This window comes from Amphibalanus amphitrite, unplaced genomic scaffold (assembly GCF_019059575.1).
Source record: "Amphibalanus amphitrite isolate SeventyFive unplaced genomic scaffold, NRLGWU_Aamphi_draft 000712F_arrow, whole genome shotgun sequence".
Taxonomy (NCBI): domain Eukaryota; kingdom Metazoa; phylum Arthropoda; class Thecostraca; order Balanomorpha; family Balanidae; genus Amphibalanus; species Amphibalanus amphitrite.
The window spans coordinates 242,009-259,436 of record NW_024882206.1 but is presented as its reverse complement, the minus strand read 5'-3'; the positions used below and the strand labels follow the sequence as shown (position 1 = coordinate 259,436).

At 48.1% G+C, this 17,428-nt stretch overlaps 2 protein-coding genes and 1 long non-coding RNA gene across 4 annotated transcripts in view; 1 reads left to right on the top strand and 2 right to left on the bottom strand.

Annotated features, from left to right (window-relative positions):
* Nucleotides 1-45: 45 nt before the first annotated feature.
* On the bottom strand, nucleotides 46-12,558 carry LOC122365034. 2 transcript variants are annotated; one of them, XM_043335916.1, is made up of 4 exons: nucleotides 12,544-12,558; nucleotides 1,681-1,843; nucleotides 1,105-1,335; nucleotides 46-829 (listed from the first exon to the last, which is right to left on the bottom strand). In XM_043335916.1, exons 1-4 carry the CDS (start codon nucleotides 12,552-12,554, stop codon nucleotides 536-538), a joined length of 699 nt encoding a protein of 232 aa, XP_043191851.1. In that variant the 5' UTR covers nucleotides 12,555-12,558; the 3' UTR covers nucleotides 46-535. The 2 variants fall into 2 exon arrangements, with proteins under 2 accessions (XP_043191851.1, XP_043191852.1); XM_043335917.1 differs by lacking the exon at nucleotides 12,544-12,558 and adding an exon at nucleotides 6,851-7,094.
* Nucleotides 2,300-17,428, bottom strand: part of LOC122365031 (ATP-dependent RNA helicase DDX51-like) — a 34,777-nt gene continuing 19,648 nt past the window's right edge. The window contains exon 2 of the mRNA XM_043335913.1: nucleotides 2,300-4,327. Coding sequence (XP_043191848.1) covers nucleotides 2,394-4,316 — 1,923 coding nt within the window. The 5' untranslated portion in view covers nucleotides 4,317-4,327 and the 3' untranslated portion in view covers nucleotides 2,300-2,393. The remainder of the gene's footprint in view (nucleotides 4,328-17,428) is intronic.
* Nucleotides 13,765-14,667, top strand: LOC122365036. The gene is made up of 2 exons (XR_006253660.1): nucleotides 13,765-14,051; nucleotides 14,296-14,667. It is a non-coding gene; the product is annotated as an uncharacterized LOC122365036 (long non-coding RNA).

Below are 17,428 nucleotides of genomic sequence, written 5' to 3'. Positions count from 1 at the left end.
TAATGGCGTGTTTATGTGTATCAGAAACACTTTCTAAGAATGATCTATGCAAAGCGAGGTTATATTTATAAGATATGACACAGATAACAGTAGTACTTCTGTTATCTGTGGATATGACCTTCCCTAAGCCGATAACCAACTTTGTCGCCTTGGAACGACATCCCGCCCGCAGAACGGTCTATTACAGTAGACGCTAGATGGGGCGTCCGATTTACAGACGAACATAGAAAAGAAACGTCCTTATCACATTAGCCATCTTGGGAACGAATAATGACATTACTTACATGAATAGCAGTATCAATATCAGCTCCGATAGGCGGATATTACACGATCGTCTCGGTCTTGTCTCCCACCCATCAACACCCCTGCTCCGAATTCTCGATGTTTTTTCTTCCCTTTCCCTACTCCTTCTCTCTTCAGTCTTCACCCTCCGACCTCAGACGACCAGCCGCAGCCGTCAGCAGTTAGCAAACGTCTTAACACGCAGTTTAATACAGTCCCCCTCCCCAATCACCACCCCCACCACGTCCTCCGGTCACGACCCCCGCTCGTCCTCCCGGCCCTCCCCTGTCCCCTCGCCCTCACCGCACGCCGCCGCGCCGTCCCCGTCCGTCCGTCCGAGCACCCTGTCCAGCTCCCGGCGCCACTGCTGGTCGGACAGGCCGCTGGCCCACCGCTCGGCCCCCGGCAGACGCACCGAGCGCATGGCCCGCCGCACGGCCTCGGCCTGGTCGGCTCCGAGCGGGCCGTCCGAGCGGCCGGAGCGGGGTGGGGTGGAGAACAGGGCCAGCCGCTCCTGGGCCGCCTGCTTCTGCCGCTGCCGCTCCGCCTGACCGGGAGCGGATACAGTCAGATATCGCGGCTAGCACCAGATTGACGAACACAGAAAGATTGCACGTAATGATCGCACGCAAGTGAGTGATGTACTTCAGAGAGGTGAAAACCTTGCATGTTCACCTCAGTTGATTTCTATAGCTTGAGTAAAACGAGTTATGAGACAATGTCTCTCTTCCGTCTGTACAATAATAAAAGAGTTTCATTTCTTCAGACTTCATCCTCACATTTCTCCCTCCCTCCAAACTGACGGTTCGCCCGGTATCTCACCTCCATCGCTTCCTCGGGCCACTGGCTGGGGTCGGACTCCTTGGTCCTGGGGGCGGCAGCGGCCGGAGCGCCCTCACTGACCAGGTCAGCGCAGGGGTCGGGCAGGTCACCAGCCGGGTCATCGGTCGTCTCCACGGTGTTGACCCCGTGCCGCTCCAGGGCCGCCATCAGGTCAGCCACCGACTGAGGCTCGTCGTCATCATCGGCAGCGTCGGCGTCACTGGCGTCATCCTGAACGAAGTGGTGGTGACTCGTGAGGATGGATCGTGTCGGAACGTCGGAATCAACCGCAAACATTCCGTCAGAGGAGGGAAACTGCATCGTATGATCACAATTTTTAACGATAGAAAAGAGGTCGATCAGCGTCGAAATTTGAAAGTGATCGCATCTTTCAGAGTGTTTGCTCTCCCCACAAACAGCTTATCAACACAACATTGTGCTCATCCTCTCTCCAACCCTTCACATCTCAAAACAGTCCTGACTCGACCCTGACGGTGCCTCTCCTCGCTTTTCCTCAGCTATCCTCTCTCTCTCTCAGATTTCCCCCGTCCCCGTCCCTCCCACCGAGCCACTCACGTCTGAGCTGAGGCCGTCGGGCACGGGCAGCGCGCCGTCCTCTGCGCGGCCGGCGGCGTCCAACAGCCGGTAGCCGTCCCTCTCCGGTGACGGCGGCGTCATCCCGTCATCGCCGTCATCGTCAACGGGGGACAGCGGCCGCGGCGGCTCCGGCGGCATCCCGCTGCGCAGGACACACCACCGACGTCACTGTGACGTCACACTACTGACATCACTGTGACGTCATACGTGACGTGACGTCACACAGCGGCCGTCACTGTGACGTCACACCACTGACGTTACTGTGACGTCACACAGCGGCCGTCATGAGTGACGTCGTACCGGGAAGATGGGTATTTGAGTCTGCAATGTGTTTTTGTGTGGTTCAATAAAGCCAGCGGTGTAAGTAAACAAAGTTACGTTGGAACAGTGAACACGTTTACATTATTCGCGTTGGTGAAGTACACAATCCGTCGATAATAACGTTCAACTATAGGCATGAAAAACGAATAGGTTTAAAAATGTCGCTGAATAATGAAAATAGCCTAACCTAACAGTCAGTTTCCCGTTTGTGTTGTTCAATTAACTCAGTGCCCACTTCGACTGTCCTCTACAGCTCTCGAGCCGGGAAAAGAAGCGACTCAATACTCTGTATGTATTGCAAAATACCTTCCGCATGTAAGTCACAAAAGCGATCCACATTTGTCAAAGTCCCGTAGACACAGCAAACCCGATCATTCCGTCTCCATCTTCGCTGCGGACGGCTTCCGTTTTCGGACCCGCTTTTTCTTCTTCTTGGCGGACCCGTCCTCGTCGGTTTTTCTCTTCTGCGCGTCGCCGGCGGGCCGTCCGCGCAGCTTGGCGGCGGCCTCCTCCCTCTCCGTCTCCACTGTGGTCTGCACCTGCTCCAGCGCCGCCACGTAGGTGGCCTCATACTGGCGCAGCTCGTCCAGCGGCGCCGGAGTCTCACGCACCTGGCCGTCCGCCTTGCCCGCCTGCGCCATCAGCCGCTGGAAGTGGCCGCGCTGGCGCTCCAGCAGCAGCGTCACCGCCTGGCCGGGCCGGCCGGCGCGCGCCGTCCGACCCACGCGGTGGACGTATGTCTTCACCAGCGCCGGGATGTCGTATGACACGACCGCGTCCACGGCGTCCACGTCCATACCGCGCGCCATAGCGTCCGAGCAGACGAGCGCCGCCAGCCGGCCGGCGGCCAGCTCAGCCAGCGCGCGCCGCCGCCGGCCGGCCGGCACCGCCCCGGAGAACTCGGCTACGCGCGCGCCTAGCGCCGATAGCAGCAGCGCCAGCCGGTGCGCCGCCTCGTTCGAATTGACGAATACGAGCGCGCGCTCCCAGTCGGGCTGTCGCAACAGGTGGTGCAGCAGCAGCGGCTTCAGCTGCGGCGCCACCACGCTGAAGGACTCGCTCAGCTCGGCCGGCGTAGTGAACTTGCCGACGAACTGGCCGGGCAGTGCGGCGGCGGCCGCCGTGCCGGCCACCATCAGCCGCGGCTGGAACAGTGACAGACGCTCCAGCTTCTCCGGGTTTTGCGACAGGGTGGCCGAGAACAGCAGCTTCTGCAGCGGCAGGTGGGGCGCGCAGACGGCGGCGGCCGTCAGCGGGCCGGCGGCGCGGCGCGGCGGACCGTCGGCGGCCGCTGCCGCGCGCTCCACCGCCTTCAGCCAGCCCGTCTCGGCCATCTCAATCACCCGGTCGGCCTCGTCGATCACGAGGTAGCGCAGGTGCGCCAGCGAGAAGCCCTCGGTGCTGTTGATGTGGTCCATCAGCCGGCCGGGAGTGCTGACCACGATATCGGCCAGCGAGAGCGGGCCGCGCGGCCCCGCCGCCACCAGTTTGCGTCGCTCCCGTGCCACCGTGTCTCCGCCCAGCAGCCGGACGCAGAGCGGCGTGTCGGCGGCGTACTGTCGGAACACGGCGGCCACCTGAGCGGCCAGCGCCTGTGTGGGCAGCACGGCCAGCGCGCGCACCCGGCGCACCACGGCGCCGCGCAGCGCCTGCACCAGCGGCAGAACAAACGCTAGCGTCTTGCCACTGCCGGTCGGCGCCGAGACGCAGAGGTCGGCCGGCGGCAGCGGCGACTCGGCGGCCGCCAGCAGCTCGGGCAGCACGGCCGCCTGCACCGGGAACAGCCGCTCGATGCCCTCGGCGGCCAGCCGGGCGCGCAGTTCGGGACAGAGCGCGGGCAGCTCGGCCAGCGCCGGCCGCCGGTCGCCGATCGGCTGCGGGTGCGCCAGCCAGTCGGGCAGCACGCGGTGCACGGTCCGCCGGCCCGAGCGCTCCACCTCGTCCAGCACGGTGAAGTCGTCAGCGGCGGCGGCGGCGGCGTCTCCGTCCGAGTCGGAGCGGCCCTCACTGTCGTCGTCGCTGGCGACGGCGGCGGCCGCCGTGCGCTCCGCCAGGTCGGCCATCTCGGCGTCGCTCGCCGAGGATTCAGCTTCATCAGCAGTGTCGGGCGAAGGTGGCTTCACCACGGCTTTTGCAGCAGAGACTGGGTCTTTGGTCCTCTGTTTAGTAACTGCTGGACTCTTTGCAGAAACATCTTGCAGTGAGCGTCTTCCTTTTCTGGCATTGAGACGCTGTAGGATCTCTGCCTCTTGCTTGAGGCGCTCGCTGACATCATCATTATCCTCTAATGCCATATTATCAAAAGCTGCAATGCAAGACATAACAAAATTGATTTGTGTCTGTAGTTTTGACAGCGACATAACACTCCATGCATAATTTAAAGGTAGTGTGCCACCTTTGAAAGATTTCCCATTTTATTTTTCCTAGGATAAGAAGCTTCTGTTTTTACCTAATATCGCAAAAAAAATCAAAAATGGGCCTGGAATAGTGCCTTTTTCGCCTAAAAGTTTTTCGGTTTTTAGATATGTATAACAACTGTAGTGGGCTCACCTGCAAACAGGCGTCGGGCAACAATCGCGAATGCGGCGCACTTGTGACAATAAGCAAAGGTCATTATAGTGTTACGACCATAAGATGTACGGGAATGAGTTATCAGCTGTCTAATCGTAGACAACACAATGTCTAGCCTTAAACTGTAAGCCCGTATTGGTATTGTTTCTTTTATTTGGCTGTCGAACATTATTTATGGTTTGAAATATGATTTTATGTAAAATAATTGATATGAAAAAGCCGTCTTATAAGTTATGACCCCATTTCACCACACGCAAGTGGCAGAAATGACAATGATCAGCTGACGCATTTTTCTTGGCCGAAGTCAGAGCGCGCGGCCCGACGCACCACGCGTATTTGGAAATTCCGACCTCGACGAGCATCAGAAGCCAACTAACAGGCGTGTTCGAAACCGCAGGAGATGATGATGAACGGGTTTATCGAAACTTGATTGGATGAGCATATCGGTAATAGCGATTTCAGTGTGTGCATTTATTGTTCATAGTGGTGTGAAATGTGGTTGGGGTACGACCGACAACCCGTCGGGGCGAATTTCGCACTGGGGTACTCAAAATTTGAAGAATTTAAGACGTTTCCATGAGTTTTGAAGGTATGGATAAGTTCTAAAAATCCGGTTCTCCTTATCTGGGCCATTAACTCCATACGGTCCAAGAAAGCTGGCACACTACCTTACTTACTAAGTACACTCAAGCTTACTTACTAAATACACTCAAGCTCATACACAGTACACATCTACCGATCAAGGCTCTATCAACCAGACAAAACGTTCCGGGGCCTTGGACGCTCTCCCATGTTTGAGCGTCCGAAAAGTTTTTTATTTCCACGGAAACCCAATGCCTCAACACGCCTAGCGCACTGTAGCATCGTGCCGTGAAAATAGGCCGGAGCCGGTAGTTCCGGGGCCAAAAACAATCGGCGGAGCGGTGTGTTCGGGCAGCGGAGCAGCACGTGCTCTGGCACATCAGCCTCTTCCCGGCACACGGCGCAGGGCGCCGAGGGGCACAGCTTGTCTGGCTGGCACACCGCGGAGTGGAGAAAGCCGATTCGGTGCACATACTGGAGCGAGAACCCCAGTGCCCTACCCGTATCTGGTGCACCGAAACGGCGTCATCTCGGTCCTCTCCGGATAGCAGATATAGGGAGCGGTGGCGTGCTCCAGAGGAGCGGCTTGAATAGTGACTCGGACCAGTTGTTGCACCATTGATGCGAGGCTGCAAAATGAACTTAACAACGCTCAGCATTGTTCAATAAGGTCTTCCATACCTATCTCCATGCCGAGAGTTGAGGCCTCACCTGGGTGGCCACTCCGCTGAGGAGACTCAGGGCGGCTCGCCAGTTCTTTTAAATACCTTGGCCGGTTCAAGCACGCAACAACCAGGGCTGGGACCTCGTCCCAAAACATCTACAGAGCCTTCCGCAGGGCAAATCTGCTGCTAGATTGACCAGCACCAGCGTGGTGGTTTATTTCGGTGACCATCTTTTGCCAAAAAATTCTGCAGCCGCCTTGCGCCAAAAAATTTGGCTGCCGCCATGCACTGTATTTGGCGCATGCAGTTACGCCGTACTTACTGAAATTGTCAGCACAATCCCGCCATAATGCCAGACATTTTCAGCATAGCATGTATTTTTTCCAGTCTAAAGCCACAGGACTAGCGTATGCAGATATGCAATGCCCTTAGGTTATAAATATTGTCTGCACATTGTTTAACATTGATAACACAAAACCAGATAGTGAGAGATAATGTTTTTCGTACTCCAGCGTAGATGGAGTAACGAACATATACATATAAAAACAAAAAACATATAAAACAACACTTAAAAAAAAACAGATAGTATACGACACAGGTACAATTTCACGGAGGCCGAGGATCACAGATGTGCACTGTATTTGGCGCATGCAGTTACGCCGTACTTACTGAAATTGTCAGCACAATCCCGCCATAATGCCAGACATTTTCAGCATAGCATGTATTTTTTCCAGTCTAAAGCCACAGGACTAGCGTATGCAGATATGCAATGCCCTTAGGTTATAAATATTGTCTGCACATTGTTTAACATTGATAACACAAAACCAGATAGTGAGAGATAATGTTTTTCGTACTCCAGCGTAGATGGAGTAACGAACATATACATATAAAAACAAAAAACATATAAAACAACACTTAAAAAAAAAACAGATAGTATACGACACAGGTACAATTTCACGGAGGCCGAGGATCACAGATGCTTGACGCTTTAAGATGTCAAACAACCTCACCTTTTTACAGACAGATGAGGCAATTGTCAAATCAATCAGGCAAAAAATGAAATGAAAATATTAATTGGTATCGACTGCTGCCACTTCAGCTCTTGTTGTTTACACCCTGCGCGCCTCACGGTCGTCAAGTTAGATGTAAGTGAATCCTAATCTATAATCTAAGATTCGGAATCAGGTGAGCCCCTACGATTCGGACCAAACTTGGTCAGTGGATAGTACGTAACGTCTTGATTACGATGCACCCAGGGGGGTACGCTCCGGCTGTTTAGCATTACGAAAAATGGTGACAGACGTTTGTGGAGGATTGTCGACGAACTCTTGTTCCGCGAGCAGTACTTACACGCTAGCGGAAAATTCACCAATCAGCGCTCGGCAGTACTCGACGCTGATTGGTCCGACGCTCGTGACGAAATTGCGGGGGACCGCAGTTATTCTCTATGGACCCGAATAGGCTTTTGGATTTCGGAGGAGTTTCTTTAAAATTATATGCTGTTTGGAGCTGTTTTCGAGTTGAAATATATTTCTTATGACTGTTAGCTATATAATGACACCATAAAATCATGATTTTAATAAATATTACCGATGTAATATCGGCCGAAAAGACATGCTGTCATGGCACGGACTGCCCTGCGGCTGATGTGGGGCCCCTAGTGCCAGCGTATGGTAATAATGGGTTGACGAAGGGTTATTGGAGAAACTTAGAGCCCCTTTAACATTCAGTATAGGGTCATCAGAGGCCGGGAATGTCCATCAGGGGTCTGAGTAGGCCTGTCATAGGGGCATACATGACACATCATGGCCCATGGGTCAATGTAGATCCATTAGGGGCCGTTGAAGGGCCATCATTGTTCAGCGTGGGCTCGCAATTACCTCTGATGGGCATATGCCGTGCCCCGATGGACTAACGCTGGCCCCTGATGAACCATCACCAGCCCCTGATAGGTCTACAAAGCCCTCTGCTGGGTCCAAATTGGTCACTGATATGCCCAAATGGGCCACTGAGAAACCCGTACAACATCCCCTGACTGCACCTGCTGGACCAATGCCGTCCCCTCATGGGCCCACCACAGCTCTTGAATGACCTTTTCAAGTCCCCTGAAGTGCCTTTATTGGCCTAAATGGCCCCTGATTGACTGATGTGGTCCCTATTGGTCCTATATGGCCCCCATGAGCCCTCAACGTCGGCCTAGACAGCCTTACATTATATGCCACTGGGCCCTGTTGGGTCAGCACCGGCCCCCGATAGGCTTGCACACTGGACCCACCGGGCCTATACCGACCCATGAAGGGTCTATGTCGAACCCTCACGGACCTCCGATGACCACACGCCGACATGTGTGGCCCAATCAGCAGTGGTCCGTCTATCCCATGTACTTACGGTCTTTTTGGCCGATGTGACACCGGTAGTATATAGAATGTCATGATTAAATGTCGTTATTACACAGTCAAAAGTCACAGAAAGAATATCCAAGCTCAAAAATGGCCTCAAACCCAACAAAAACTGGTATAAATCCCCTTCAAAAGCCGTAAGTCTATTAAACGCCATAGGGGAATAGCTACAGTCCCCCGCAATTTCGTCACGAGCATCGGGCCAATCAGCGTCGAGTATTGCCGAACGCCGATTGGTCGATTTCCGCTAGCCTGTAAATGCTGCTTGCGGATATAGTTTTGAACAAGTGAGGGTCGCGGCTACTAATTATCGCTTGTCACCACTTTTTCGTCGGGAACGTTCTACCTGGTTTATATAGCCTTGGATGCACCCAAAATCTAAGCTCGGCCCGCCATATTTACGAAGTTACGGATGTTTGAATTTCAAGGTCATTCGGGAGAGCCCCTGCGATTTCCGTCAAAATTTGTGTACGGACACTCTAGATGCTCCTCATTACGAATATCACAAAATTTAAGCTCGGCCCGCCATATTTACGAAGTTACGGAGGTTTGAATTTCAAGGTCATTTGGGTGAGCCCCTGCGATTTCCGTCAAAATTGGTATACGGACATATTACATCCTCCTCATTACAAATATCATAAAAGTTAAGCTCGGCCCGCCGTATTTTTCAAGTTACGGAGTCACAAAGTTACGGAATTTCAAGGTCATTCGGAGAGCCCCTCCGATTTTCGTCAAAATTTGTATGCGGACACACTACATGCTCCTTATTACGAATATCGTAAAAGCTAAGCTCGGCCCGCACTATTTCAAAAGTTAGAGCTGTTTGAATTTCAGTGAGTTTCAAACGTCAGTAACTTTTGAAATAGTGCGGGCCGAGCTTAGCTTTTACGATATTCGTATTGAGGAGCATGTAATGTGTCCGCATACAAATTTTGACGAAAATCGGAGGGGCTCTCCGAATGACCTTGAAATTCCGTAACTTTGTGACTCCGTAACTTGAAAAATATGGCGGGCCGAGCTTAACTTTTATGATATTTGTAATGAGGAGGATGTAATATGTCCGTATACCAATTTTGACGGAAATCGCAGGGGCTCACCCAAATGACCTTGAAATTCAAACCTCCGTAACTTCGTAAATATGGCGGGCCGAGCTTAAATTTTGTGATATTCGTAATGAGGAGCATCTAGAGTGTCCGTACACAAATTTTGACGGAAATCGCAGGGGCTCTCCCGAATGACCTTGAAATTCAAACATCCGTAACTTCGTAAATATGGCGGGCCGAGCTTAGATTTTGGGTGCATCGTAATCAGGACGTTACGTACTATTCACTGACCAAGTTTGGTCCAAATCGTAGGGGCTCACCTGATTCCGAATCTTAGATTATAGATTAGGATTCACTTACATCTAACTTGACGACCGTGCGCGCCTCAGCCTTCTTCATCGCACACATCGAGCATTTTCATGGCCAAAAGTGTTCAAAATCCTCACAGCCCTTTTCATCACTTGATGACAATCGCTTGTTGCTAGGCAACCAGCCTGCGTGCTTTGTAAACGTGGAAATATTTTTGCTATTGGCAATAAAAATAGAACAGAGGCTAACGCATGCATTTTATAAAACACGGATCATAGAACGGATCATTCTATGATCCGTGTACATTGCTCGGGGTTACATGAGCAGAGTTAATACGCATTACAAACGGACTACAATGGTGAGCGAATAGGAAAATCCGCTCCTGATACGCATTTACTTGCTCATGTAACCCCGGTAACTGAACTCTATAATGTAGAATGCGCATCGGCCGCCAAATGGTGTCCAACGGTGCCGCCATGTTGCGCAGACCAGAAAGCGGCCGCCGCCTGTGCTGGGGAATAGGGAATTCGGGACCTCGATTTACGTTTGCGGTCGCTGCATCCGTTACGCTCAAGCTATGTGGACACGGAACCCGGCATCTTACGCAGAATTGAGTGGAGAACAAGATGAAATCCTAAAAAATCATCAGCTATAAGGAACTAATACGTTAAACCCTTATAAGTCAATGGGGAAATATGAAAATTGTTATTAAAATAATCTGAGAATGATCTGAAACTATCTCAAGCATATAAAATCATGATTTCATGCACTCTTTGCAAGGTTCTATGCTTCATATTTGCATTGTTGCCCTTGCGTGACGTCATTTGTGACGTCACAAGGGTCACCATTTTTCTTCAATAACTCCCGATCAAATTGAGCTAGCGAGTCGGGAAAGCCACCAATGGACTCAGGAAGACCTGCCGAATCGAATGATATGCGACATGACCTGTTTCGACCAACTTCGTGACCTGGGGGTGCTGACCTGACCTTGACCTGAGGTCAACACCCTAAGTTGACCTGACCCGAACAAAAAGTATATCACTCGATGCGCCTGAGCTAGCTGAACACGATGATGCCAAAATCGCGGCTCTACGGCCATTTTTGGCGAAGTTATTTACCAAAAACCGAACCCGTGCCTTAGATCACTTGACCTGACCTCAGAAGTCACCGGTTGACCTGAGACCCTTACAGCTGGTTCCTACCAGTCACTCTGCATTATACTTTGCCGCATACGACCACTTTACCGCTTAATTCTAGTTTAATTAGCGGTGCATTAGCGAGGTGGGTTCAATCAACCCCCTCGGCCGGGGCAAATGTAGGTCAGGCGAGTGAATTTGAGGAATTCTGAAGATACGATCGTGTTCCCCACTCAATTCTGCGTAAGATGCCGGGTTCCGTATCTACGTAACTTGAACGTAACGGATACGGCGGCCGCAAACGTAAATCGAGGTCCCGAATTCCCTATTCCTCAACACAGGCGGCAGCCGGTTTCTGGTCTGCGCAATATGGCCGCCACCGTTAGACACTACGGCCAATAGGGTTGAAGCGGCGCATATTTACGTCTGGACAACGAGTTGCGGGGAAAAGTGCTGATTTTGTCGCAGTTTTAGGAGCCGGTGATTCGGCTGGATTTTTAGGCTACTTTTTCGTTCCGATTCCTGTATTTCATAGTGTTTAGCTTTTAAATATTTTAGTTCTCTCAGAAAAATATTACTTGCCTTATAGATTTGGTTAAATTGTTTCATTTTTATAAGCCGACCGCTAGAGTCATAAAACAATACATCAGCACTACAATTATTGTAAACAAACAAATCAAAATGGAGCACCGCTTGGCTCTGTTCCAAGGCCTGTTTCAAGTTCATCTGGTGTTTTCGTACTCGTGTACGTCGTTTTGTTGGAAGTTTCGGATCCCTTGTGATTGAATTATATCATATTTAAGAAACATGTTGACTGAAAACAATTCCAAGTATCCAGGAGGCTAAGGCTCCAGGGTCCTGACTCCTGAGCCCTGAGCAATATTGATATCAAGTTGAATTTAGGACATGTTGGTTGATAAACGCAAGTTGGTCTGGCTCACTTATCAGCAAGAAAAAGTAAAATTAAAAGAGCTTATTGGACAAAAACAAGTATACTATTGCAGGAGATCATGAAGAGCCCGCTGAGCAATACCAAGCCAGAAAATGCTGGCTGATGAACGCATATTTATGTATTGGTGTGAATATTGAATTATAACTTACAACAGCAAGATTAATTTGTGCTAACTATCAAGTGAAAAAAATCTAGAATGAATGAACTCGGGCAGCTTTACTTTGCAGAATGGTAATGTCGTAATGTGCATTACTCAGTGTCTGGCAAATGAAACACACAATCATTCCATTGCTACTGGAGGAGTCAGCTTGCCGCTTAGATCACTAAATCAGCTTAATGTTAAATGTGATGTTCATAATTACTTTGCATTTTTTTTAAAAAGGATTTTAGAAGAATTGTCAAAGTGACAAATACAATCCATGCAACGATGTGATCATATGATGTGTTCATAGTCATGAGTGATTGTTGGTCCAATATACAATAGCAAAGCTGTCAGCATTTCTTTCTGTGGATGGCCAGAAATGACTCAGAACATAGAAGTATTAATTTTCTTCACAGGACTGGGATAAAAAGTACTGAGGGTAATCTTCCAGCAAGGAACTTAATAGTTTATTTTGACTTGGTATGAGATGTAGGCACAAGTACGTAGGTACTTAGTCATATAGCTAGTAGTTGTGGTTAGTTGGGTGCTCTTAAATTAGGTTGTAGTTTTTAAATTGCCTAGTGTCCATAAAAATGTGACCTGAGGGCTGAGCATACCTGACTAACCTGACCTAACCTCAATCATCATTCATCACACATATTTGCAACCTACCCAAGACCTGCATAGCAGTAGCACTCAGTTATAGGTAGGTACTTACTCACCCTAGCTCCATCTCACCTGCTAACCTTCAACTTGCCAACAGTTAGCTCACCTTGCCAAGCTGTATCCAACTATCCAGGGAAACAGTCAAATGAGGAACTGGCTCATTGGGTGGCTGGTGAGAGTCTGTGCGATTAAAGTGTCTCTTCTCTGAAGCTGCTCAGCACTACAGTGTATGCCATGTTAGATGCTCAGAAAAATGTGGGAAATGATAACTAGGCTACTTTAGTGCTTTGTTCATGCTCAAGACATCAACAAGTACAAATCCTGTGGGGTAAAGCTATGAGCTGGATGAGTAATGAGTATGCCAGGTGAGTGTGCTGTTGGACTGTAGTAAATATACAAACAAACACAGGGTCACAGTTATATTCAATCTCCACAAAAACATACAACAAATAGCTAAGCCTTGCAGTCACAAAAACGCTTTGATTTACAAGATAGGTATACAATATATCCTCTGTCCTTGGGGATCTTCCTGCCAAGTTGAAGTAAGATGACTGAACTTCAGGATTGATCAACCTTTTCTTCTTAGCCACAGCTTATATACGAGAAAGACTAAATGCTTGGTTGATTAACTGCCTTGAAAATTTTATGATCCATCTTCAATTCTGATATGAAGGCACGAAGAAAATAGTTCCCTCTCCTCTTGGAATACACAAAACAAAATATGTAATATTTAATAACTTCTTAGTGGATGGACAAGAGCAATTATAGCTTCCCCTCAAGTAAACCTCTGGCACTGACGAACTACACTGACACCTCTGATCCAAGATAAACTTGAAATGTGTGAATCTGTCTAGTCAATCATGCACCGGATGGAACTTGAGGTCAATATGATATTTTGCGATACAACGTTACTTTAGAACATTTTTGCATGTTTGCTTCATATTTTGTAACAAACGCGCAAGAACTGCAATATCACAGCACTATATGCTTCTGGACAAAATGCAATGGTAGTGAAAACTTAGCGCTGATGGTATTCATTCTTGGCCAAACGTAATCACAAAATGTTTTTGTAGTAACTATTAAATTCCAGCCAAAAACAGTGCACGAGTTCAAAAAGAATCATTCCAATGACGGTCCATTCTTGCGGTCCTGAAATCGCCACTATTTCCGGCCTCTCCAACGCAACTCGTTGTCCAGACGTAAATATGCTGAAGCGGCATTGCTCCCCTGCATATTTACGTCTGGACAACGAGTTGCGGGGAAAAGTGCTGATTTTGTCGCAGTTTTAGGAGTCGGTGATTAGGCTGGTTTTTTGGGTTACTTTTTCGCTCCGATTCCTGTATTTCATAGTGTTTGGCTTTTGAATATTTTAGTTCTTTCAGAGAAATATTACTTGCCTTACAGATTTTGTAAAAATGTTTCAATTTTTATAAGCCGAACGTTAGAGTCCTAAAACAATACATCAGTACTACTATTATTGTAAACAAACAAACGGAGCACCACTTGGCTCTGTTCCAAGGCCTTTTTCGAGTTCATCTGGAGGTTTTCGTACTCGTGTACTCGTGTACGTTTTGTTGGATGTCTTAAATCTCTTGTGATTGACTTATAGCATATTAAAGAAGCATGTTGACTGAAAACAATCCCAAGTATCCAGGAGGAGGCTAAGAGAGGTCCTGATCGTCCTGAGCAAGATCAAGTTGAAGTTATGAAATGTTGGTTGATAAACGCAGGTTGATCTGGCTCACTTATCAGCAATAAAAGTAAAATTAAAAGAGCTTATTGGCTAAAAACAAGCCATATTATTGCAGGAGATCAATACTGAAGAGTACGCCGAGCAGTATCAAGCCAGAAAATGTTTGCTGATGATGATTGCATATTGTCTATTGATGTATTGGGATGAATAATTAATTATAACTTATAACAGCAAGATTATAACTATGAAGCGCTGACTATGAAGTGAAAAAATCTAGAATGAGCGAACTCAGGCAGCTTTACTTTGCTATGCAGATGGTAATGTGCATTACTCAAGTGTCTGGCAAATGAAACTTTGCATTTCTTGAAAAAGGATTTCAGTAAAATTGTGAATGTGACAAGCCATGCAACGATATGATCATATAATACGTGTTAATAGTCATTCGTGACAATGATCTTTGGTCCAATATACAATAGCAAAGCTCTCAGCGCTTCTTTCTGTGGATGGCCAGAAGTGTGACTCAGGATTTAGAAGTATTAGTCTTCTTCACAGGGATGTTATAAAATGTACTGGAGGGTTATCTTCCAGCAAGGAACTTTATTTTGAGTTGGTATGAGATGTAGGCACAAGAACTTAGGTGCTTAGTGCCTATAGTTAGTAGTTGTGTAGGTTTAGTTTGGTCAGGTTAGATTAGGTTATGCTAGTTTTTAGTTAATTTGCCAGGTGTCCATAAAAAATGTGACCAGGGCGGTGTTTCACGGGATGCTGCTACCACGCTGCTATCCAATTGCACGAACTGACGTCACACTTGTGGTAGTGTTGGAGCAATGGGCCTGTTGATGTTTCCATGGAAACCCAATTTGACACGTGTATAAGCAGCGTGCTGCTATCACTGGTGAAACAGGGCCCTGACTAACCTAACCTAACCTCAATCATCACACATATTTGCAATCTACTCATAGCAGAAGCACCCAGTTATATGATAGATACTCACCATGACTCAATCTTACCTGCTAACAACTTAAAAACAGCTCGCGTCAAGCCGTTGCCAAGTTAGCTCACCTTTGCCATGCCGCATCCATGGAAACAGCCAAATGAGGAACTGGCTCATTGGGTGGCTGGTGTCAGTCTGTGCATTGAAAGTGTTTCTTCTCTGAAGCTGCTCTGCACTGCTGTATTGCCATGTTAGATGCTCAGAAAATGTGGGAAATGATAATTGAGATACTTTAGTGCTTTGTTCATGCTCCAGACATCAACAAGTACAAATTCTGCAGGGTACACCTATGAGCTAGGTGAGTATTTTATGTGAATGTGATGTTTGACTGTAGTAAATACACAAACAAACACAGGGTCACAGTTATATTCAATCTCCACATAAACACAACAAAAACGCCCAAAGCCTCACTCCGCGAGCACACCACAAATAACGCAAGCCTTTGCAGGCACCAAAATGCTTTGATTTACAGGATAGGTATACTTTTTATATCCTTTATCCTCTGGGATCTTGCTGCCAAGTTGAAGTAAGATGACTGAACTTCAGTATTTATCAACCTTTTCTTCTTATAGCCACTGCTATACGAGAATGACTAAATGCTTGGTTTGATTGATTAACTGCCTTGAAAATTTAATGATCGATCTTCAATTCTCAATGAAGGCACAAATAAAATAGTTTCCTCTCCTCTTGGAATACACAAAACAAAATATTTAATAGCTTCTTAGTGGATGGACGAGAGCCTGATGCATGTTCGCTTCATATTTTGTAACAAAAGCGCAAAAACTGCAATATAACAGCACTATATGTTTCTGGACAAAATGCAGCGGCAGTAAAACCTTCCCTGATGGCATTCATTCTTAGCCAAATGTAATGACAAAAATATTTTGTAGTAACTATTAAATTCCGGCTAAAAACAGTGCACGGTTTGAAAAAGAATCATTCCAATGACGGTCCATTCTTGCGGTCCAGAAATCGCCACTATTTCCGGCCTCTCCAACGCAACTCGTTGTCCAGACGTAAATATGCTGCTCCCCTGGCGTATTTACAAATTGCAACCGAGCTCCGCCGTAGGGTATTTTATTTCTGCCGTAGTGTATTTCACTTGGGGGATTTTCTACCATACATCTGCCTGAGCTTAGGGTAATTACAATTTGTCGGCGACGTTCAAAAATGATGCACCTTTTTTCGCAGTATAGGATATCGCATGTGCATATTTCTGCCTTTTTGGGTGCGCTTTATCGGTTTTTCGTGAGTAACTCGCGTAAAAACCGTCCGATCGCGACGAAACTTTCAATACCCCCGATTTTATCAATTTTACACCTACCCTGAAAATTTCATGACTCTGACCCAAATGACCTTTGACCTGTGACCTATTTCTCGAGACCATGTTTGGCCCGAATCGCGATTTGGCGTATGTCGGCTCGCATTAGCCGCGCGGTTGCAGTCTTCACGTGGTTTCAAGCGCTTAAACATGTGATATGATGCTGGTCCCATGCATTAGGGTGGGTGTCAAGGTCACCTGAAGGCTGAAGGTCATGTCAGCTCAATGACCTTTGATGACCTCGGTTCACTTTTTCGAGTTTTACATGTTTCTAGGCTAGTTTTTGGAGCTGATTTCGAATTTAGCAACCATTTGAACATTACAGGGGGTGTAACGAAATTATCCGGACACCTTTCTTCCCGCTGTATTTAAAAAGCAAAACAATCTGGTACTTTTTCTTTTAACTGAGCTTGTAGTTGTAGCCGCCTTTCATAAAAACACAGTGGCGAATGTTCTGGAGCATTTCAGCCTATGGATTCTCCAGCACACTGGCTTTAATGCGGGCCAACGCCGTTTAAACCTGTGCCTGCGGTTGAGCAGTGCTTATGGCGGGTGGCTCTTCATACACCTCCTGCTGAACAAGAGCCCACAGGTTTTCGATTGAATTGGGATCGCGACTTTTTCCAAGTCATAAGCGTTAGCCCAGAATGATCGAAGGTTCTATCGGCATCACTTCCCGTTCTTTTAGGGACTTCTAAGTAGCGCGCTGCCCCGCATGAAGACAGCGCGGCTTGAATCAGACATCAGTGCGCGTTCAGAAACCGTGCCCTCCTATGCCGTCTGGTTGAGCGCCTCCAATCATGCTCCACCACCTTCCCTGGAAAAGCTCCACCCTTGCCTATGGGGCAAAATACATAAGGGACAAAAACACAAAACAAGACAGATAAAAACAAAGCAAAATTAACTCATTAGGGGAGAGTGGGGAAAGATGCC

Coding starts and splice junctions, on each gene's coding strand:
- LOC122365034 (XM_043335916.1), bottom strand. Junction 1,336..1,680: donor CCGACGGCCTCAGCTCAGAC/GTGAGTGGCTCG, acceptor CACTTCGTTCAG/GATGACGCCAGTGACGCCGA. Junction 830..1,104: donor GGCCCGAGGAAGCGATGGAG/GTGAGATACCGG, acceptor GCTCCCGGTCAG/GCGGAGCGGCAGCGGCAGAA.